General features: G+C 39.7%; 1 protein-coding gene across 3 annotated transcripts in view; it reads right to left on the bottom strand.

Moving 5' to 3' along the window:
* Positions 1–2941: 2941 nt before the first annotated feature.
* SLC7A11 (solute carrier family 7 member 11) overlaps positions 2942–23780 on the bottom strand; it is a 98958-nt gene continuing 78119 nt past the window's right edge. Inside the window, exons 11-12 of one of the 3 annotated variants that reach the window (XM_022554816.3) lie at positions 22369–22546; positions 2942–10451 (exon numbers count right to left, since the gene is read on the bottom strand). In XM_022554816.3, coding sequence (XP_022410524.2) covers positions 10384–10451; positions 22369–22546 — 246 coding nt within the window. In that variant the 3' untranslated portion in view covers positions 2942–10383. The other 2 variants (XM_089911502.1, XM_089911501.1) reach the window with 2 other exon arrangements.

Genomic DNA, 23780 nt, shown 5'->3' with positions numbered 1-23780 from the left:
TATCACATCCTTAGGAAAGCCTTCCCCAACCTCCTAGACCAGATCACATTGGGGTATACTGCCTTCTAGCACTTGAGATTTACCCTAATTCTTAACAATACAATTGAGTGATCAAGAAAAAGTATCTCTGTCTTCAACTTCGTGAAGCACAGGCAATACCAACTGTTCAGTATTGTATTTCTAGCACCCACCTCTTTGCTTGGCATGGGGAGGTTCTTGTGGAATTTTTCTTGAATCAATAAACAAATAAACTTTGACTTTAATGCCTTGAGTAACAAATTCTTAAAGGAACATGGCAATGTGGGAGTGAGAAGTAAACATAAAGTTTAAGGTGGAATTCAGAACATGAAAAAAATTTTATGGCATATTTAGATTTTAGGAGGTGGAAGACATAAAAATAATGACATATTGTTATATAATTACAATGTTAATTACCATGACAGAAGTAAGATTAGTTTCTCTTATTTTTAAAAGAAGTTAGAATAAGAGGAAAATAACTGGTTTGCTCATACCTTTCTTGGGGTTATACTCACTTATACTTATTTAGTTTATTACAGCTAGAGGGGATTTCAATTTTTATAGTAATTTAACCTGAATTAACACCTTTGAAATCCTGTTTCATATCTCTTTTCAGAGATTAATAAATCTTCAAAGCTAAAAACTTAAAGGGTATTGAATCCTAATTATATTTTTATTTCTAAATTCTTTCAAACATCAAACATTTTAAGATCATAGTTTTTAGTCAACGTCCGCTGGTGACCAGGTGTTCTTAGGCTTAATACTATAAAAACAATAAAATGGCTAGGAAGACCTGACCTTCTAAGTCAGATTCCTAGAAAGTCTGCACATATAATTTTTAGGGCATGTGGAGGCAAAAGCAACAGTACAGTTATCCATGACCTGCCCACCCATCCCAGGATACATCATCATCTCAAATTTTTATAAATTAGACACAGCCTAAAAATTCCAGTAGAAAATTATTAGATGTAGTTCAGCTGCAAAAGTCATTGTGAAGCTAAACCAGCATGTTTAAGAGCCTAATGAAAGTTTTAAAAAATTATTAGCCATTATGTATTATCTAATTTTTCCTACACATTTTCGCTACACTTCCAGTCATATTCATTAATTTTAAAATAAGTATATCTACATATCACATGGTTTGTATTTCTTTTCAAAAGTGTTTAAATTTAACAGGTGCAAAAGTTACGTTTCCCTTTTTATTGTTCTCCCAAAGTATGTCATCAGGAAAAAGTGCTACTTAATCTCCTGTGACTATTTCGAAGAGAAGTCTGTTCATCAGAAATATAGATTTTCTTCTGCTCTCCATTTCAGACCATTATTTGTTTTCAAGTTAGTATTATGAAAAAAGATACCTTATCAATAACATAGGAGCCCAAATGCATTTTCATGGGAAGAGATCATAGTAGGTCATTTGCTCATTGCCTCTATTGAAGACCCACCTACCAACATGAACTGGGGAGGTAGGAGTGGGGAGAAAGAGAGAACGAACAGGAGAGGAGAGAGTCTGAAACTCTCCAGTTTCCTTATATTCTGAAGGTAAGACATTTCACAGAATTTCACAGAAGCTAACAGATTGCTTAAATTTAAAGGTACTGTAAACTACTTCGGAAGAAAGTTTATCATGAAACCTAATGAATAAAAGTCATTTGTTCATTTATTGAATGTATGAATCTAAAGCACTGAGCACCTACTATGCTTTAGTCAGTAAAAGACAACTAAAAATTGGCAAATCCAGGCAGAGAAAGGAATCGAGCATATCGATTACAATGGTGTACAGTGAGTTCTACAAAAGAAGTGCACCCCAGAAGATGGAGATGGTCAGGGCTCAGGTCCTGAACCAGCTTGGGGAAAGTTTTTGGAAGAAGTGACTTTTGAATCTCAAACTTGAATGTTGGGTAGAAGTATGCTACGCTGGGTATAGGAGACAGGAATGGTAGAAGAAAATATAATTCCTGTAGGAATCTGCACTATGTCAAATGAAATGATGGCATATTTTCTTTGTTAGACTACTAAAAAGACATTTAATATTGTGGCAGAGAATATGGAAGTGGTCACTTGTACCTGGAGAAAGAAACATGGCAGATTATGGAAAGCCCAGTATGCTATACAGCAGTATGGATTTTACCCACCCAGAAAAAAAAATTAATAATTACTAGATGTGAAATCATAGAGGTTTTTTTTTAAACATGTACAAATCTCTTTTCTTAAAATAAATTTACTTTATTTATGTATTTTACTTACTTATTTTTGGCCGCATGGGGTCTTTGTTGCTGCGCGCGCTTTCTCTAGTTGCGGCGAGCAGGGGCTGCTCTTCATTGCAGTGCAGGGGCTTCTCATTGCGGTGGCTTCTCTTGTTGTGGCGCACGGGCTCTAGGCTGCGCGGGCTCAGTAGTTGTGGTGCACGGGCTTAGTTGCTCCACGGCATGTGGGATCTTCCCGGACCAGGGCTCGAACCCGTGTCCCCTGCATGGGCAGGCGGATTCTTAACCGCTGCGCCACCAGGGAAGTCCCCATAGAGGGTTTTTACCATATTTGTGCTTCAGAAAGAACATTCTGGGGAAACATGTGAAGGCTGAATTATAGAGAGACAAGAAACGAGACTTTTGTTAAGAGGTGGGAAATAAGAAGACCGAATTAGGACAGGTGAGAAAAGAAAAGAGAAGTTGCTAGATATTTCAGAGCAGAGGACAGATGGATGGAGGCCATGAGGAAGAAGAATGTCTACAGTGTTCGCTAAATCCACCACCACTTTCAGTTTTTAGGACAGGAAATCATTGTGAAGTGGGATACTCCAACAAATTCACATAATGAGTGACAGATAAATCCAATCATTAAAACCAAAGCCTTCAATTTAATGGAATGGACACTGCTAAAAAAAAAAACACGAAACAAACGAAAAACAACCAAAAACACAACATGGTTTTTATTAGGTAAACTATCAAATGTTTATTTAACTTCCATTTCAAATGTTTTCTACTAAAAATATGTACAAAAATATATATACAAAGGTTGAAGCAACTAGAAGCATGACAGGTATACATATACATAAATACAATTGAAATTAAATTCAGTGCAACATTGAGTGACATCATATTGCACCAAAATCTATTCCATACAAAAACACATGCATCAAGAGTCTCCATCAGATGAAATCACACTTATTTCATAGCATCTTACCACTTACACAAATAGCCCGTAAACACCATCTGGCAGTGTGATTGCTGTACCAGAACTCTCCCTGGAGGGAAGTCATTAAGCTGTAGAAAAATCCATTTTATGTCACATATCACATGCTGGTATAGGCATAAGTGCCACAGAACCCTAAGAAACAGCACAATCCACAGATGAAAGTCCCTTTGCACCATTTATATTTTCATAGCTAATTATCTTAGTACTTCTAATATGGTTGGAATGTAGATACAGAAATGTTGCTCTTTAAGAATTTATCGATAGAAGATATTGTGCAAAATTTGTATAAAATAGCACAATCCCATTTACTGAGCTTCATTATCATGATGCTAAGATGAAGAAACCCCACCACAGATGAGGACCATGTAGGATGTCAGGGCTCCCTCTCCCTCAGCTGAACTTCTTGTTCCTGTATTTTAGAGCACCCGCCCAAACGCACCCGCCCCTACTCACAATGAATGGTCCAAGGTCATGATGAACCCATTCCGGATCCAAGTTAATGGATATAGCTGGTCTATAAATGACAATCTAAGCACAGATCAAAGAGACAGCTACCAGCACAGCCCTTCAGGATAACCGGACTACTTCCCCACTGGACTAAATTGATTGCGTTGGCACATACTATTGAAGCTTACCATAGACTGTGAAAAGCACTGAAATACATTCATATATAGTACCTAGTAATATGTTAATGAACATTACAATACATATGGATTTTTCTGCCCCTTGATAGTTGAAAAAGAAATTATTGCTACCAGGTCAAATTTTAGCACAGAGCTCACTAAACCCATGTTAATAAAGTCAATACAGATATACAGACGATAAAACAACGTGAAAGAGTCATCCTGAGATGAATTCTGAGTCAATAACTGAAAACCATGTCTACCAGTACATCACTACCATCTAATCTGCTCTCTGATAAGTAAAAACCAACCTCTCTGAAACCCAGAGTCAAATCTTTGTCAGAAAATTAGGACAAACTAAGTTCTCGAAGCATTCAGTACAAGACGTCATTTGTCTTGCCTCTCTGTGACTTGCACTTATTATAAAACTGCAGGTAGTCAACATTTAGCATCAGTGAAACAATTCTATCAATACACGTTTGTTCACCAGTTTGGCGTAAAGAGAAGACACTGCATTACATGGTAATAAGCAATTTTTGTTTGTTTGTTTGTTTTTTTAAACACATCTGACGCTTATGTTCGCAAAGTTCCCCAAATGCTGAAAGGTACCACTGAAAATTCATTGCTATTGTGCTGCGATCCATCTACAAAAAGACAGAAATTTGGGGCAAGTGTCTGTGTCCACAGTAAGCAAGAGTAAGGTGATATGCCACTCTCTGAACAGATGGATACTGTCAAAAGATGAACCCTGTTTTCAAGATAGTAGGTATCAATAGTTAAGTTCTAGATTTAAAGCAGTAGTAACAACATTCACAAGGAAAAACCATAAAGTAAAAAATTTCTCCAAAAAGAGGATCAAAATAATCCCAGACTTAAAAAAAAAAAAGAATCCCAGACCACTTAAAATCTTTGCAGGGGTCTTGTGTGCTAACCATAGTTACATATACCGTTTTTGCTTCCAGAGCAATTTAAAAGTGCCCTGTGGTAGTGTCTGAAGTAATTAGCATACACAGTAGTTTAACGTAGATCATTTCTATTCTGTTATAAGCATACGCTCATTTGAAACAATCTGTGTTTTACTTCTCCAAAGTATTTCTACTTTATATTCCATTAGTCAGTAAGTGGAAGTTCGGAATGAAGGAGAAATGCTAGGGAAAAAAATAATGCAGACATGCTTTAAAATAAGACAGCTCAAACCTCAAACCAGGGAACCACACTGCATCGCCTCCTGGTGCGCTATGAATGTGCTTCAGAGCGCGCGCAGAAGAATATCCATCAGTAGGAATAAGTGGGCTCTAACTTCACAATCCTCGGTGCAGTCAGGCCAATCACACCCCAACCGGTTATACAGCTGTAACGTCCAAAGGCCTAATCTGTCTTCCCACAAGACGCTGTACAAAATACCCTGCTGCACAAAGGACCCAAAATACATGGCCTTTAGAGGCTTCAACAAGAGGTAATAAGGATTCGGGAGGCAAGTCTTCTAACCAAGAAAGTAATTCACTTGAAAGTCATACTTTTAAAAATAAAATCAGTAGTGTATATGTTGAAGGAAAAAAGTATGCTCACTTTCAAAACAGTGCATCCATCTGTATGGCTGCTAGACACCTAAATGCTCCACAGTTTCTTGAGAGGTTATCTATAAAACTGTTAAGGCACTTATTGATACTCTAAATGTACCCTTGATCCAAGTAGCCAAAATGCACACGTGTAACAGACAACTGTCTGGAGACTGTAACCATCCTCCACTGACATTTTAAAGCCAACGGTAAGAGAGAGAAGGGGGCAGGGACGCACACAAGGGCGTAACCGAAATGGTAGTTTCAGGCTAAGAATATCAAGTAATTGTATAAAATTAAGACTCACTCCTATCTTGAAAATATGTCAAGAAAATAAAACATACAGGGAACCATGTGATTAACTCAAAGGAAACAGAGAACCGGTTCAGAAAGATCAAGTTATTATCCTGACGAGATTGTAGGGAAGGGCAATTATCTCACAACATATGGAAAACTGGTGAACTTTCTGTGAGACCATGATGTATGCCTCCGCGAATTTGTTATCAGACCTAAAAATAGACCAAGCATTTATCTTTAGACTCCAACTAATTTGAAAAATGCGACAAAAAGAAGGATGAACTCCCAAAATTGGCTATTAAAATATCTTTTTAAGTACAGTACTAATAATACCTAGAGGTTACACTTTTAGGTATTATATATATTGAGATAAATTAAAAATACTGTTTATGGGAAAATTAACCTAAAATACATTTATAGGTAATAATTCTTTTACCTATATATATAAATAATGTAAACAGAAACTGCCAAGATGACTCTACTCTAATTTATATCCACCATGAGCTTCTTGTCAGTCACACAATGCCATGCTTTAATTCCTGACTTTGAATGGTTACGAAAGTAAATGTAGCTCTGTAAACATTATCAGCACCAACATACAGCATATCACGTAGGGTGAAATGAAACAAGGTTTTATTTAACTAAAATCAAATTTCTTGACTCCTCTGCATTCAAATTTCAAATCTCTCTCTATTTCTTTCCACACTAAGAAAAAGAGATACAATTAAAATCCCATTCATTGTTCTTCTATCATTCAGAATTGACACATAAAATATGTCCAGAGTGAAACTCTCTCCTTATATACCACATATAATATGTACTATGAGAAAGCCACTTAGTTATATAGAGATATTTCAATTAACTCACAACTTTATTACTTAAAAATATATCCTACAAATACCCCATGCTTATTTCTAATAGATAAAGTAATGGGAGTACTTTGACCTTTCTCACAGGGACAGATGCAGATTTTTTTAGGGTCAGAAGTATATCTAATTTTGCTAACCTTCAAGAAACGTAATACAAAATTCCTAATGCAAAATTAGGTACAGGACCTAGGAAAGGGCATGTCTAAGCAAGGGGCACTGAAGCTTACATTTCATTAGCTTTTAGGGGATTCACAAGGGCATAACCAAAGTCCCTGTGTACAGCAGACAGTTAATTTTTAATATTTCTCTGATTATGTGGCATAATAAGTTAGACCAAAATATCGTTCCCTCCAATCACATACTACCTTTCATTTCCTGCTACTCTGACCTTTAGTTTTCCATCTTTTCATAACCCATTCCTCAATTATAAGAAATCAGCTATAGGTCAAAGATGCTCCCTTTCTCAGTTAGCATTACATTCATCTCAAATAGAGATAATAAGTTTCCTGAAGACTGATTCAGTTCAACATAGAATTCTACTGAGTTATGTAATTATACTCACGTTAACCATCTGATGATATATCAAACAGCAACTGGGGAAACAACTGTACCAGACACATAAAACGATGCAGAAACTTGTTTCAACTTGCATATCTTAGTGTTAGAGAAACTGCCGTGAATTGGAAATGTAATTTAGTAATCTGTTCCTATTTTTGTGCCAGCAGAGGCAGGGGAGATACGGTATAAGCACGTATGCAAATGTGTGCATACACACATCTAACGTTTATGTGTGGCACTGGAGTCAGCCATCTTTTCTAGGGCAAATCTTTAATCTCCTAAAGAAAGATAAGAAGAGGGTCTCCTCCTAGCTGACCAAGACGCCAGTTATAATAGTCAGTTTTCTTCATTCAATCTTAGAAAAATCTCAGAAAACTAGTCTAATATTTTTTAAAAGGGGTCAAAAACGTTTACTGAAATACTCATAATTGTGTAAGGAGAATCATTCCGTTTCTCCTAGCAAATTGTTTTAGCTTTGGAGGTCTTTACTAGATCTACTAAATTCATATCTAAATACTTGAGAATCTATGTACCAAAAGAGCAGAACATTTGAAAACAGTATATTAGCCGTCGTAAACTATATTGGCTACTTTTACTTTTTTGTGTTACAATAAACTGATAAAATGTATTTAAACATTTGAATATGCACACTGATACAAATGTATCACATCTAACAGTTCGATATATGGAAAAATATATATGAGAAAAAATTTTCCTAAATATATGAGAAAAAATTACTTAGCATAAAAATATATATACATATAAAAGTGTGTAAGGGAGTTTTCAAACTAGAATCTGCTTGACATTAATACCATTCCAAATAAATGTTACGACTATTGAATGGATGATTACAGAAGCCCTGTATCTTGTCATGATGTATCCTAAGGATAAGTAGAAATACAACTTAATCCTCATCGCTTTAAAAAAAAATTACTGGGCTTCCCTGGTGGCGCAGTGGTTGAGAGTCCGCCTGCCGACGCAGGGGACACGGGTTCGCGCCCCGGTCCGGGAAGATCCCACATGCCGTGGAGCGGCTGGGCCCGTGAGCCATGGCCGCTGAGCCTGCGCGTCCGGAGCCTGTGCTCTGCAACGGGAGAGGCCACAACAGTGAGAGGCCCGCGTACCGCAAAAAAAAAAAAAAAAAATTACTGACTGACTTTCCATCTGGTTAAAATGATATTACAATGGCATTAGAAATTTAACAATGCAAAAATCATTTTTTAAAATGATGAAAATAATAATGAATATGTAATCTAGTTAGCTTGTATAATGACATATTTAAAGAGAAATTAGAACTAAAACTAAAATAACTAAAATGAGGAGACCTAGCTCCCACTTTTGATATAAGCACATTAACCTCAGGAATTAATCAGTAACTATACAAACTTCTCCATGAGACTTTACCATTTTTCTTTTTCATTAGGGGAAAACAACAATTCCAGGAGAGTTTGCTGGTTTAGATTACATGGGCCTAGACTATAAACAAGAATATGAAGGAAATCTGTTTTCACCTATAGCAACAATTTAGTGGGGACAGATGTAGACAAATGGATATAAGCTGTACAGACTACAGATCAAATTCTGAAAATCCATGGTAAGAGAAAAAGGAAGGAATTTTTATAAATTCACTTAAAGACCCAAACACTACGTTTGGCTGACAAAATTTCAATCTCAGATAGATATTAAATTGAAATTTGATTAAATGAAATTTAATTAACTGAATTAAATTTTGAAATTGAAATTAATGAACTGAAAATTAATTAATTGAAATTGCCTCAAATTATCATCATTTCTACTTTGATCAACTGTCTATGAACTCTATATATCTCTTCTTAATGATTTGAATCAGTGTAATTCTTCCAAAAATTCTTCTTTTCAAATGGACAAAAATTACAGAATGAAAAAATTCTGGCCATGACTATTTACTCTGAGACTTAAGTAAATAATGGTTAACAAATTTCATCATTATATTATTCTTATTTGAAAGTTCCACAGTATTTTCTAAACCCAGCATAGTAATACCTGTCTGAATATATACATTTCATGTACAGTTTCTTTCAGTGAATTTGTCAGTTATCTCTTTTACTTTGTCAGGAAATTACTGATAAAGCCTAGAGAGAGAAATGGGAACATTCTTAGAAACATCAGTTGTAAATCTTATTTAGCAGTGACATTTCTTCCTTAATTTTTATGTAAATATATGTCTTTTCCTAATTGATCTGGACAGTTTTGTCCAAAGAGATATTTTAACAATACAAAATGTATAAAGAAAACGTAAAACTGTCAAAATTCATCACCATGTAAAAACAGCTATGAGATTTTTTTTAAATGTTCAGAAACACTAACAATGTATGTAGAACTACAGAGTTGGGCATAATATTTTGGGCATTTTCTTTCTTGGTGATTTCCGTCTCCTGTTGATGTTGTAACTTGAAGATTTAAAAATGCACATATTTAGATGTATTTATCAAAGAGTAAATTATTAGTGAAACACATGATCATGCTTAAGAGGATTTAATACCAAACTGACTTTTGTTTTGCTCTAAGACAGGCGTTACATCCTTTCCTGATCAATTAGGCTGCCATGAAAACAAATGGCACGTAACTACGGAGCTTCCTGATAACGAGTGAAAAAAATCCTAACGTAATAAATTCTCAAGCATTTTTTTTACTTAAACATAATTCCTGGATTTGCCTCATAAACAATAGCCCCTAGAAACTCTTCTTTAATGTATTCATCACAATTAGGCATACCCCTAAGTTTTTTTTCTTTTTCAAAATGCTCTGGGTATAATCCATTAAAACATGTATGATATCTAAGTTGATATCTGTGGGAAGCAATGCAATGCCAATGTAAAATAAATTTCTTTCTTTCCTCTGTCCATAATGATGACATACACTTTTTTTTCCCCCAGAAGAGTAGAAAACAATTTTCACAGTACAGTTATCTATAGTATACAAAAATTGTTTTTACAAAACCCATATTAAAGAAAACATCTCAGTTTTCAGTCTGAAGGTTCTTAGCCATAAGATATGTTATAGAGAAAGACCACTAAAGTAATTTCCATTCTGTAGTCGTTTTTCCTAACCTCAACAGGTAGGTATCAGGGACTCAATGATCACGTGAACTTATGGTATAATTGCATATCAGCGTTCTATAACCACATGGAGTAATAACTAAATTTCTTAGAAGATCCATTTTTTGTTTCAGCCCTTTGGGCAGAAACAAAGCCAAGGATAGATTGCCAAGACTTCAAATGCATTAATTTATAATTTATGACAATCTTCTTCTGGTACAACTTCCAGTATTATTTGTAATGTTCTGGTTGTAATGTCTACAAAGAAATAAAGAAGAGAAATTTAAAATGCACAGAAATCAGAAATGCATAAAAACAGCAAAATGCAAATTATTTGGGATTGAAAACTCACAACCGCCTATCTCACAGAGCACTTTCAAGAATTACTTATTTCATTAGAATCCTATCATGCTCAATTAATTTGTTAGTCACCTCTGTAACCTCCCATGATGGCTTCTCAGCAAGAATACATTAATACTGGGGTTTCCCTGGTGGTGCAGTGGTTAAGAATCCACCTGCCAATGCAGGGGACACGGGTTCGAGCCCTGGTCCGGGAAGATCCCACATGCTGCGAAGCAACTAAGCCTGTGCGCCACAACTACTGAGCCTGCCCTCTAGAGCCCACGAGCCACAGCTACTGAGCCCACGTACTGCAAATACTAAAGCCTGCGTGCCTAGAGCCCACGCTCTGCAACAAGAGAAGCCACAGCAATGAGAAGCCCGCGCACTGCAACGAGGAGTAGCCCCCGCTCACCACAACTAGAGAAAGCCTGCGCGCAACAACGAAGACCCAACGCGGCCAAAAATAAAAATAAAAAAAAAAATTTATTTAAAAAAATACATTAATATTTTGCGTTCAAATAAGGACTTTTAATCCTGAACCAGGAGGCTGAAAATATTTTGAGACAATAGGACCAAGATATAAATAAATGTTCAAAAATATACTTCATATTGAGTCTAAAATTGGTTTGTTGTTTTTGCACCTATGAGAGTACATCCAACTCCAAAATCAGAAGAATCAGAAGATAATTTCCAGCCTCAAACTTGTAGTGTATTATTGAGTAAAACATTTTGTCTCCTAGGGCCTCATTTACCTCCTCTATAGAATGGAGGGGACTTGGAAGTGATGTCAGCAAGACGGAGGGCCGGGAGGTCCCCCACCCCCAAAAACAAACAAACAAAAAAGAAAACCAAGAGCAAGAAACAGTTACCAATGGAAGAAAACAGCTCAGGGAAAGCTCTAGACAACAAAGAAGCAGCAGCAAAAAACCTGGCAGAGCTCAGAAATCAAGGATGGCCACAGACAAAAGCAAAGGAAGCATTTTGTCCCCATCACCCCATCCCCCAGTCGGGAGCTGCTGGGCACCAGGAGGAGTCCTCTCAGGAAGGTCACCACATGGGGAGAAGGAGAGCAGAAGGACCACAGCAAGCCTCGCCATTGTGGATGTCTGCAGCTTTTGGTACAAGAGTCTCTCAGTCTTCAATGATGCTGACCCTACCTGACGGAGCAGCCTGTAGTACCCCCCTCTTCCGGATCTACTCCCAGAGGCTGGAGATGTTGCTGAGGTGAGACCTGCCCTCGGGGGTCCCAGTTGTTGCTGTGCCCCCCTCTCACACATTGGGTACCACAGCACATCTCCACATAGGACACCAGAGCTGCCATGGCTCTTTGCCCACCCCAGCCCCAGGTTGGGGCCTTGCTCCACCATTACCAAGGCAATCTCCCTGACCTGAGCCGTGCCTCCTGGGTCCCAAGTCATGCTTTGGCTGCCCGAATTGGCTGTTGCCCTGTGCCTCACCGCCCTGCCCCATCCCAGGTCAAGACTCTGAACTGTCATTGCTGAGATGAGTCCTTACTGCCTCCCAGGTCCCAGGTTCTGGCTCTGACTCATCACTGCTACGGGCAATGCCACTATCCTGACTCTCACCCCCATGGCAGGTCTGGTCAAGCCTGAGACCCTCCACTGCTGGGACTGGGCTGCCTCTACCCTGAGCTCCGCCTCCATCCCAGATTGAGGCTCTTGAGCCATCTTTGCCAGCGGTGCTACCACTGCCCTGAGCCCCGCCCCTCAGATTTCAGGTCAGGACTCTGACCCACGGAGGCTGGGACCAGGCTACCACGGCCCTGAACTTCACCCCCCATCCCAGGTTGCGGCTCTGAACTGTCATTGCCAGGGGCTTGCTGCCACTACCCTGTACCCAGTTCCCTGAGTCCCAACACACAGCTTTAACAAACAACTACCGGAGTTGTACTACTGCTATCCTGGGAGCGCTCCCAGTGGGCGGTGGGAGGGGTGGGGGCAGAGGTCAGACTTGGACCTGCCATTCCCAGGCTGTGCTACTATTTCTGCCCAAGCCACCACTGCACCTTGTCATCCCAGGGCCCTCGTCACTGCCACATTCCCTCTCACCAGCACAAGTCACAGCAGTGGGCCCTTGAGACCCAAGTACCAGCTCCGTAGGATATCTGCACATGTCCATGCCCGAGACACCTGTGTCACAGCCACAGCAAGTGTGCCTATGCTCCAGGACCCTGGCACTGTGGTAGTTCCATGTGTGCCTGATCCCCGGACCTCAGTTCCAATACTGCTCTGAGAACTCTGGGTGTCAGCACATCAGACCAGGCACCAGGAGGGGTGTCCTCAAACAGAGGCTCCTTCCAAGAGCAAAAAAGTAGAGGAGCGCAGGAAGATGTCAGCAGCCTTAGCCTCTGAAGATACCAACAGCCCTACCTGCCACCTATAGGTCCTCTGCAGCCTTAGCCATATAAGAACCCCACGATCTGGCCAATTTCAGCCTCAGCCAGTGGAGTGGCGTAGAGACTACATCGCTGTGCCTTCTCGGGAACCAAAGACACTACGTCCCAGTCAGCAGGTGCTCTGACAGCCACCTCCAGGTGAAAGTCTTTCCCTACTGAAGCCAGTCTGTAAAGACTGGAAGAGGTGACATCATTCTCAAATGCACAGATATCAACACAAACCCATCAGAAACATGAAAAAGCAAGGAAACATGACATCACCAAAGGAATGCAATACGACTCCATTAACTGCCCCTAAGGAAATAAAGATCTGTGACTGATCTGAGAAAGAACTCAAAATAATGATTTGAAGGAAGCTGAGTGATATGTGAGAGAACACGGACAGATCAATGAACTCTGGAATAGCATATGAACAAAATGAGAAATTCAACAAAGAAATAGGACCCATTTAAAAAAAAAAATCAGAAATTTTGGAGAAGAATACAATGAATGAAATGAAAAATGTAATAGCTTTGACGAGTAGGCTCAATCAGGCACAAGAAAGAATCTTGGAGCTTCAAGACAGACCTCTTGATATTTTCCACTCAGAGGAGAATGAAGAAATTAGAATAAAAAAGAAGAAAGCCTGCATGAACTGTGGAACATGATCAAAAGAAAAATTATCCATATTATGGGAGTCCCAGAAGGAGAAGAGAAGGAGAAAGATACATAAAACTTATTTAAAAATATAATGGCTGAAAATTTTCAAATCTGGGCAGAGATACAGCCATCAAGGCACAAGAAGCTCAAAGATCCCCAAACAGATTCAACCCAAAGAGGTCTTCACTGAGACCCATTATAGTCAAGCTCTCAAAAATCAAAGACAAAAAGGGAATCTTGAAAGCAGCAAGACATAAAAGAATCATCACATATGAGGGAATCTTGATAAGGCTATCAGCAAACGTCTCAGCAGAAATCTTACAGACCAGGAGAGAATGGGATGATATATTCAAAACGCTCAGAGGAAGAAAACTACCACCAAGAATACTTCACCCAGAAAAGCTGTCATATAGAAATGAAGGAGAGAGAAAGACTTTCCCAGGTCGACAATAGCTAAAGGAATTTGTAGTCATTAGACCTGCCCTGCAAGAAATGCTAAAAGGAGTTCTTTAAGCTGAAACAAAAATATGCTAATCAGTACCATGAAAATATATGAAAGTATCAAGAAGAGGGAACACTTCCAAACTCATTTTATGAGGCCAGCATTACCCTGATACTAAGTCCAGACAAAGACACTATAAGAAAAGAATATTACTGACCGATATCCCTGATGAATACAGATGCAAAAATTCTCAACAAAATTTTAGCCACCCAAATTCAACAACACATTAAACGGATCATTCACCATGATCAAGTGGGTTTTATCTCTGGCATGCAAGGATGCATTCAACATAGTACTAAGCCAGAGCAATTAGGCAGAAAAATAAATAAAATGTATCCGTATCAAAAAGGAAGGGCTTCCCTGGTGGCGCAGTGGTAGAGAGTCCGCCTGCCGATGCAGGGGACACGGGTTCGTGCCCGGGTCCGGGAGGATCCCACATGCCGCGGAGCAGCTGGGCCCATGAGCCATGGTCACTGAGCCTGCGCGTCCAGAGCCTGTGCTCCGCCAACAGGAGAGGCCACGACAGTGAAAGGCCCGCATACCGCAAAAAAAGAAAAAAAAAAGGAAGAAGTAAAATGATCTCTGTTCACAGATGACATGATCTTATATAGAAAATCCCGAAGACCCCTAAAAAACTGTTATAAATAATAAATAAATTCAGTAAAATTGCAGGATACAAAATTGACACACAGAAATCAGTTGTATTACTATACGTTAACACTGAATTATCTGAAAAAGAAATTAGAAAGCAATCTCATTGACAATAGCATCAAACAAATTAAAACACCTAGGAATAAATTTAACCAAGGAGGTGAAAGACCTGTATACTAAAAGCTATAAGGCTTTAAGGAAAGAAACTGAAGAAGACACAAACCAAAGGAAAGATACCCCATGTTCCTAGATTGAAAGAAGTAATATTGTGAAAATGTTCGTATGACCCAAAGTGGTCTACAGATTCAGTGCAATCCTGATCACAATTCCACTGACATTTTTCACAGAAATAGAAACAAACTATCCTAAAATTTATTTAGAGCCACAAAGTAATCCTAAGAGAGAAGGACAGAGCTGGAGGCACTGTAATACCTGATTTCAAGCTATATTATAAAGTTATAGCGATCAAAACATTATGGGGACTTCCCTGGTGGTCCAGTGGTAAAGAATCCACCTTACGATGCAGGGGACGTGGGTTCGAGCCCTGGTCAGGGAACTAAGATCCCACATGCAGTGGGGCAACTAAGCCCACACGCCCCCAACTACTGAGCTCGCGCGCCTCAAGGAGAGAGCCCGAGTGCTGCAAACTACAGAGCCCACGCGCTCTGGAGTCTGCCCGCCACAACTAGAGAAGAGAAAACCTGTACGCCACAACTAGAGAGAAGTCTATGCACAACAGTGAAGAGACTGTGTGCCGCAACTAAGACCCAATGCAGCCAAAAATAAATAAATAAATCTTAAAAAAAAAAAAAACACAGTATGGTATTATCATAAAAACAGGCATACAGATCAGTGGAACAGAATGGAGAGCACAGAGGTAAACTCCCACACATATGGTCAACTAATTTTTGACAAGGGTGCCAAGAACACACCATAGAGAAAGGACAGTTTCCTCCATAAATGGTATTTGGGACAACTAGATATCCATATGCAAAAGAATGAAACTGAACCCCCATCTCAGGCCAATCACAAAAATTAACTTGAAACGGATCAATGATTTAAATGCAAGATCTGAAACTATAAAACTCCTAGAAGAAAACATAGGGGAAAAGATCCTTGATATTGGTCTAGGCAATGATTTCTTGGATAAGCCACCAGAAGCACAGGCAACAGAAACTAAAATAAATAAGTGTAATTGCATTAAACTGAAGAGCTTCTGCATAGCAAAGGTAACAACCAATAAACTGAAAAGACAACCTACAGAATGGGAGAAAACATTTGCAAACTATACATCTGACAAGGGACTATTCTCCAAAATATAAAAAGAACTCACAACTCAATAGCAAAAAAGAAAATAATCCAATTTAAAAATTGGCAAAGGACCTGAATAGATATTTTTCCAAAGAAGGTATACAAATGGCCAAGAGGTATTATGCAAAGGTGTTCAACATCACTAATCATCATGGAAATGAAAATCAAAATCACGACATCACCTTCACCTTAGCAAAAGGATGGCTTTTATCAAAAAGACAAGAGATAACAAATGGTGAGGATGTAGAGGAAAGGGAACCCTTATACACTGTTAACGGGAATGTAAATCAGTACAGCCAGTGTGCAAAACAGTATGGCGGTTCCTCAAAAAATTGAAAATTGAACTACGGTATGATCCAGCAATTCCGCTCCTGGGTATGTACCCAAAGGAATTCAAATCAGTATCTCAAAGGGACGTCTGTACACCCATGTTCACTGCAGCATTATTCACAGTAGCCAAGGTAAGGAAATAACTTAAGTGTCCACAACATGGGTGGACTTGTAAGACATATGCTAAGTAACATAAGTTAGACAGATAAAGACAATACTGTATGATACCACTTATATGTGGAATCTCAAAAAACTGAACTTGTGAAAGTAGAGAGTGCTTACCATGGGCTGGAGGGTGGGGAAATTAAAGAGATGTTGTTTAAGGGTACAAACGTACAAGTAGTAAATATATAAGTCCCGGAGTTTATAGTCAACAATACTGTATTATAAAAGTTGCCAAGAGACTATATCTTAACTGCTCTCAGCAACAACAAATAATAAAAGATGTTTACCGTGATGAAGCCATCGCAAAGGCGCTAGCTAATGCTACTGCGCTTCAGCTAATGCAATACATAAATATGCCAAAATCAACACTTCCTACACTTAAGCTTACGCAATGTTATGGGTCCATTGCTTCTTAGTTGAAAAATTAATTAATAAATAAAGAAGAATGAGGGTCTTGGACTAGACCAGTGGTTCTCAAAGTATAATCCCCAGGCCAGCAACATTAGAATCACCTGAGATATTAGAAATACAACTTCTGAAGCCTCATCCTAGACCTACTGAATCAGAAACTGAAGGTAGGGCCCATAAATCTGTGATTCTGATAGACACGAAAGTGCAGAGGTCACTGGGCTAGGTGATTTCTACGGTCATTTTATCTCGACAGTCTTAGAACCCTGTGACTCCACTTTCCTGAGATATTAGCTCTTGTCCACCTCTTCTCTCTGTAATTGGTCTCCACAAAACCTCTTCAAACTGCTACTGGTCCTGAAGCCCCTGGTGCCTATTGTCTTGATGGTTTTCAGAGCCACATCATCTCTCATCCAGACAGGCCATCTTTCTCCTCTTTTATGACTTGTCACCTGTAAGAGTCCCTTCCCAGCAATATTTAATGCCACTAAAAAAGGTACGTTTTTCATCCTTTATTTTCTAACAGTGTTCCCAAGTTGTTTTCCTCAGCACACTGATTTTTATAATATACATTCATTACAAAGGGTCCAGCATCATTCTGGCAAAAGGTAAACTCTATGTAAATGTTTCTCGAATGAATTCTATTCTGTCACAGCCCACTCTTGACATTGAGATGTACATGGAGCACAAGGGAGTGCTCAAGAGCAACTGAAGTTCATGTTTACAGAAAAGGGAAATGATAGAATTATCCTAGAAAAATAGACTGTGGAAAAGTAGATAGCAGTCAATAGTAAGGGCGATGTGGCTTTTGCGGGCAGAGATGGAGCTAGGACTAACTGATAGCTTTAAATAACAAGAGTTCTGCCATGGTCAAATGCAAAGCGGTGGGGTTAAGGTGACGTGCTCTGCAGCCCTTCCTCTCTGGAGGAGTCCTGCAGTCGCTACTCGAACTAGTCTCCATAACGACGGCCGTTTTGAGTGTGTGTGCGCGTGCACGCACGTGTGTGACTATTTATGCAGTTGTCTACGGAGATTTTTTTTTTTTTTAATGCAGCATCTACTCCTCCATGCCCCAAATGAAAGCCTTTTCCAAAAGTGTGCCTCTGTATTCTGCAGCCCTCAGCCCTCGACTTTCTTAGACATCTTACTGACCCATGTCACCACACTGCATGGGTTCCAGACAAAGGGAGAACAACTTAAGAGATCCTGTTGCTTCGCTCGTGTGGCATTCTCCTTCCTGAAAGCTCCATTTGGATCTTCTACTCAGTAGCACTTTTGGGGCCAAAGAACCTCTCTCCTCGTTCTACACACCCAGTAGAACCTCCACGCTCAGTCAGCCCTGTTGACAGTCCCTCGTGTGCTTTTCTTATGCCCTCTCTTGGGATCTCGAGATTTAAATAATTTTCATCATGATGGAGGTTTGAGCAGAGTGACTGATTTGGGCTCTGAGTGGCTTTTGGAGTCCTACCAACTTTTCCCACCAGGTCATCTACAGCCATGGGGGTCACAGAGCAGTGCTCAGCGGACCCAAGTAAGCCTCTGAGGAAGCTTCCTGCATGCCCAAAAAAGTTGCAGAGCATGTGGTCTCCCACTACATCCCTACCCATATAGGGCCTTTGGCTTTGGGGATAATCAGCCCCCTGACAATATTTCTTTAAATAAAGTCGAGCCATTGAGTCCGCATTTGGTGTTTTTAGTTATGTAAGCTATAAGACCAAATAGCAATTGAAATATTTTTAGCTTTGTCTTCCATGTTCAGTAGTCGTTTTTGAAATCCGTTGAAACAACTACTGCCCTTGCAAAATCTGATTTACCCAATCATACCTGGTACAAGCGTGGGAACTACAGCCAAAACGGAATAAGCCTATGAAACATGAGCACAGAATCAAACTTCCCCAGAAATCATAACAACAGTGTCTACGTTTTTCTTTTTTTTTTTTTTTTTTGGAAAAGCCTTCAAAACCTTTTCACATGCATGGCCCCATTTGACCCTTACCGTGAAGATGGTTTGGTAAGAAATGCAGGCAAGCTTAACTCATGTAAAACATCGCACCTCAGTCTTCGTGAAGAGTCCGTCAAATGCATGCGGCAGCTTTCAGCGGAGCATCATAAACAAACTGATCACAACACACCGTATGCAGAACATGCTTTTAGAATTCTGGTTTTGCAAAATCTGTCCACGATGGACAACGGTCATTCTGTGGTGCTGCCCTGTACGATTCTTTATAACTAAAGATTTTGTTGAAATACAGCTGTCCTCCACAACTCGCCCGGAGCCAGAGGGACCAACTTCCAGTCACCCCACGCACTCCCAGCTGTGATGGGGTTGGACGGATAAACAGAGGCGGCCGAGGAAAACGGCTGTGGGGAGCCCTGGCTGGGGTTTGCCGGCTCCAGCATCCCCATGAATTTGAGTATGTCAGTGGGGTATCTGTCCCCTCTTCCTTGGGTGAGAAGCTTGTGTTTCTATAAAGAAATCGATCCAGATGAATTAAGCACTCCATCACGGATGGGGGAAAAAAAGCTCTCTGCACATCCGAGTATTCCCTTAAGAGCACGTTTTCTTTTCATCCCAGGAATGCTATCAAATGAAGCGTGGTTCAATACTGGCATCCTGTGGCCAGAGAAATTCATCAAGTCTCTGAAACTCTCAGCTTCTCGGGTTCTGAACGTTCTCTGGCTATCTAAACTCAGCAGCCTGTCTCTGTTTTCTGAACGCTGTTCGGTGACCCTGTGTTTTTTTAATGGATGCCCCCCTGGTAAGATGTATTTTGATAAACTATCATTTCACAGGGATGATCTGTTCAGGTATACTCGGGTGAAAATAAGTGATCAGACCAAGGCTAAAGAATGTTCCCCAGCAGAACAATTTGGTGTTAACTCTACACACTGCTCCAAGCAGAGGCTCTCTGGCTCCAAGTTTACACTGAGTTTCTCCCTAACAACAAGGAGGCAATTGGGAGAAGAGGCGAGGTGATGGCTCAGGACTCTGCTGTGTTGTGTGTCCGTGTGTGAGTGTTCTGTTTTGGCCAAAGGCTAGGAAAATACTTGCTACGGCCGCAATAAATATTATGAATTTTCTTTATTTTACTTTAAGAATGCTGCCTAAGTGGAAATCAAACAAAATTACAGAGGATTGTTGCTTTTCGCAAACTCACTCAAAAGGCAACTATAAAGATAAAGGGTTACAATGATCGCAGTTGCAAGGCAGAATTGCCACGCTCCCTGGTAAGACTCAATGGCGTTGTTGAGAACCAAATAACCATTATGGGACTGCTACTTGCTGCTACTTTCACGAATGGCTAACGCTACATTTAGAGTCCTTGGAGATGTTCAAAACGCCACTGGAGACAGAAAAATAACAGAAAACTTCACAACAACATGATCACGGAAAAACATCAAAGAAGGAGCAGGCATGAAAACCAGTAGTTGATACGTACCGGCAAAGAAATGGAAGAAAATATGCACATGTTAGCAGAAAGAAAGCATTTTTACAGTTGGCTGACTGCAAACAGGAAGGACAAAATGCCTACTAAGTGCGCAAGAAGAGGAATTTGTTCTTTCATCATGGTCTCTCACACTGTAGTCCAACTCTAGGGCTACCCACTCTTTCTTCCTAAATTCTCATAGTTTTCCGTGCATTCAGGGGTTTTAATTGTCTCTAGCCAGGATCTGAGATGGACACAGACCCCCACCCCCCCAGTGGTGAGTACTAATCTACCCTGAACATTGGTAACGAGCAATCCTAATGGTAAATACTGTTTAACAAGACTTGGATTTGTTTTTCAGCAAAGGCTCTCTATGTATTGCCTACAACAGATAAAACGTAACTAAAAATACTCTACCGAAAACCAGTGTGATCTAACAAGACACAGAGATTAAATACCCTGCTAGGCAATCTGTGTGCCTGTGTAAACCTTGAAGAACCTAACTTTTATAGTAACACTTCCTCTGGGAATAATGTTGCCAGCTAGGAAACAAAATGCAGGTATAAATAATAGTATAAGGTCTAAAGATATCAAACACCAATTAAAAGCTAATAGAGAGTAGTAGCAGAAGTCTATTTTACACTTGATCTTAGCCAAAAGGCCGAGAAGCGATGCAGAAGTCTATTTTAAATGACTAGCTTCTAAATGAGTTTGTGTAGCACACTAGAGATGCAATATGTACACACAGAGTTGTTTGTTTTTTATTTTTAGTAACACTGACATTATTTATTAATAATTTTACCAGAAATCTCCCTGAACTTTTTACTGGGCTTTAAAAAATTAATGATGGTAAAGTAAGTAAATTAAAATGAATGAAAAGAAAAAAAGTGGATTTTTAAACTCACCAACCTCACCAGCAAGAACCTATCTGCTCCTCTGGATACAGTTCTCCCTCTCCCTCTTCCCACAGGTACCCAATCTAAAAAGAGCATGAATTTGAAGTCCAGCATATGTGGGTTCAAATCCCAGCTCAATGGTTTAAAATCTATACACTTAAATTCTCCATCTCCCTGCACCCTGGTTTTCCCATCTGGGTATAGAAATCAGCCAGTTCACACGTGGATCTTGTGGAGGATTGAATGAGACGATGATGTGAGGAAAACAGCTTCACTGGCAGAGCCCCTGACAGAGGCTGTTCCTAAGCACCCTTCCTACCTACTGATTTTTTTTTTTTTTTTTTTTTTTTTGCGGTACGTGGGCCTCTCACCGTTGCGGCCTCTCCCGCTGCAGAGCACAGGCTCTGGACGCGCAGGCTCAGCGGCCATGGCTCACGGGCCCAGCCGCTCCGCGGCATGTGGGATCTTCCCAGACCGGGGCACGAACCCGTGTCCCCTGCATCGGCAGGCGGACTCTCAACCACTGCGCCACCAGGGAAGCCCGGAATGAGGAGTCTTAACCACTGGACCACCGGGGAAGGCCCCTCATGATCATTCTTGCTGTTCTTATGACCCTCCATGATTCACCAATAGGGTGGTGTTATAATAATGATATTTAAGCCCTTTGCAGGCTCTACCTAACTCCCCACCAAATCTCATATCACTCATTAAGTAGTATGTTATCATACAGAATCAATAAACTACGTTCAACCCAGGATAGAAACAATTAAGTTAGTAAGGGATTTGGAAGAACAATTAGGTCGTTTACAGAACTGCTGATAAAATTCTATCTAAAAATTTCTTCTCCTAAGAAGTGATTAAAGCAACTGGAACTCAATATCCTGAAAGGATTCAGTGGCTCTACCCTCAACATCCTTCCTGCCTTTTCTTCTACCAGTTCTCATTAGAATACGGTAATGTATTCAAACTAGCAATTTCCCCACTTATATTTTCACACTTTAATGCATGCATGTTATATAGGTACACATAGATGGGTTTTCTACAACATGGTCTCTCAAAAGGTCCCGAAACTGCTTAAAAGTCTTACCTGACATTCTTCTAAACCACCTGGGTTTCTTGTCCCATATAATAAAGAGATAGTAGGCAGGGACCCCGGTCAGAGTGATGATGAAGCCAATCCCTGTACTAAATGGGTCTGAATAAAGGGAAAGGGCGACCATGAAGAGACACGTGAAGGAAAACAAAGCCGGGATGAATAGCGGCACCTGGAACACAGCACAGAAGAAAATCACTTCAAGGGTGGTTCAAGAGACAGAAGGTGGATTCAAGATGAGCACATCAGTCATGTGATCGGGTGATACACCTTGATCATGTGACCAAGTGACAGGCACCAATCTACCATACCTTTATAGCAAAATCTCTTGCATAGGGCACAGAGACTATATTAAATACACTCCTTTAAATTTAAAAAAAAAAAAACAACTTTGGGTAGAACAAAATCTAAGGATAAATAAGTGTGTTTCATTAGAGATGTTTTGTTTGAACTATTTTACTAGTTAAGCACTATGTTTTACGAGTTATGTTTTTGATTGTAAAAGATTGGCTCTCTGATAATTATGATTAGAATCCACTTTAATGTAGAGCCAAGAGCACGGGCTGCTTGTTACATGTTAAAGCCTTTCAGTGCATATTGATTTTCTGTTGGAGATTCACAATAAGAACTGACAGGGATAAAACAGGCCAACTCCTATTCAACCACTAATAAAGATGTTGCCGGCATTAGGCAATGAATATAATTAGAAACAAATTCTGACAACATGACGGACAACATTATCGGTGTTATTTCTTAAAAGCAAATACATAGTAAAGACAAATCAGTCCATGAACTTTCAAGGCTAGAGGCATATGCGCCAGCCCTCCCAAAAGGAAACACTTAGCTATGGTAAATGGACATTCTATTAAGTGGTATATTCACACATCTTCACTTTCCCTATGTATTTCAGAGTTGTACTCCTTCTGGAGTGTACAATGCAGAAAAGGGGCAATATAACAAGTCATAACATTTAAGAACACTTAAAATGCCTTTTTGTAAAGCAGCATCCTTTTTAAAGTTTGAATTAGTGATGATTTCATACATATCGGCCTCACAGTATGGTTGTCCACAACTTATTCAGCATAAAAAAAAAGAAGCAGTCTATATTTTCAACATATCAGGTCATTAGACGCATTCATGAAAAATCAATATAACAAACATTGTATATTAATATCCCCACTTTTCAGCAATGTGACCTACAAAGTTCAGTACATCACAAACAAGCCGATGAACTATTTTTCCAAAGTAAAATAAATCCCATATGAAGGCATGACCTGCAAGGGTTAAACATTTTATTCCAGAGGATTCTGCCCCTCTGCCCAAGCTCTTCATCATCAACTTATGACAAAGGGAGGACCAGGCATTAGGAGGAAGATTTATGTAAACCCATCAAGATTGCTGAGGTT

The sequence above is a fragment of the Delphinapterus leucas genome, chromosome 5 (assembly GCF_059928025.1).
Source record: "Delphinapterus leucas isolate spDelLeu-1000000601 "Yukka" chromosome 5, BTC_Dleu_Yukka2, whole genome shotgun sequence".
NCBI lineage: Eukaryota > Metazoa > Chordata > Mammalia > Artiodactyla > Monodontidae > Delphinapterus > Delphinapterus leucas.
Note: the sequence above shows the minus strand (reverse complement) of the source record. Positions and strands in the feature narration are given on the sequence as shown.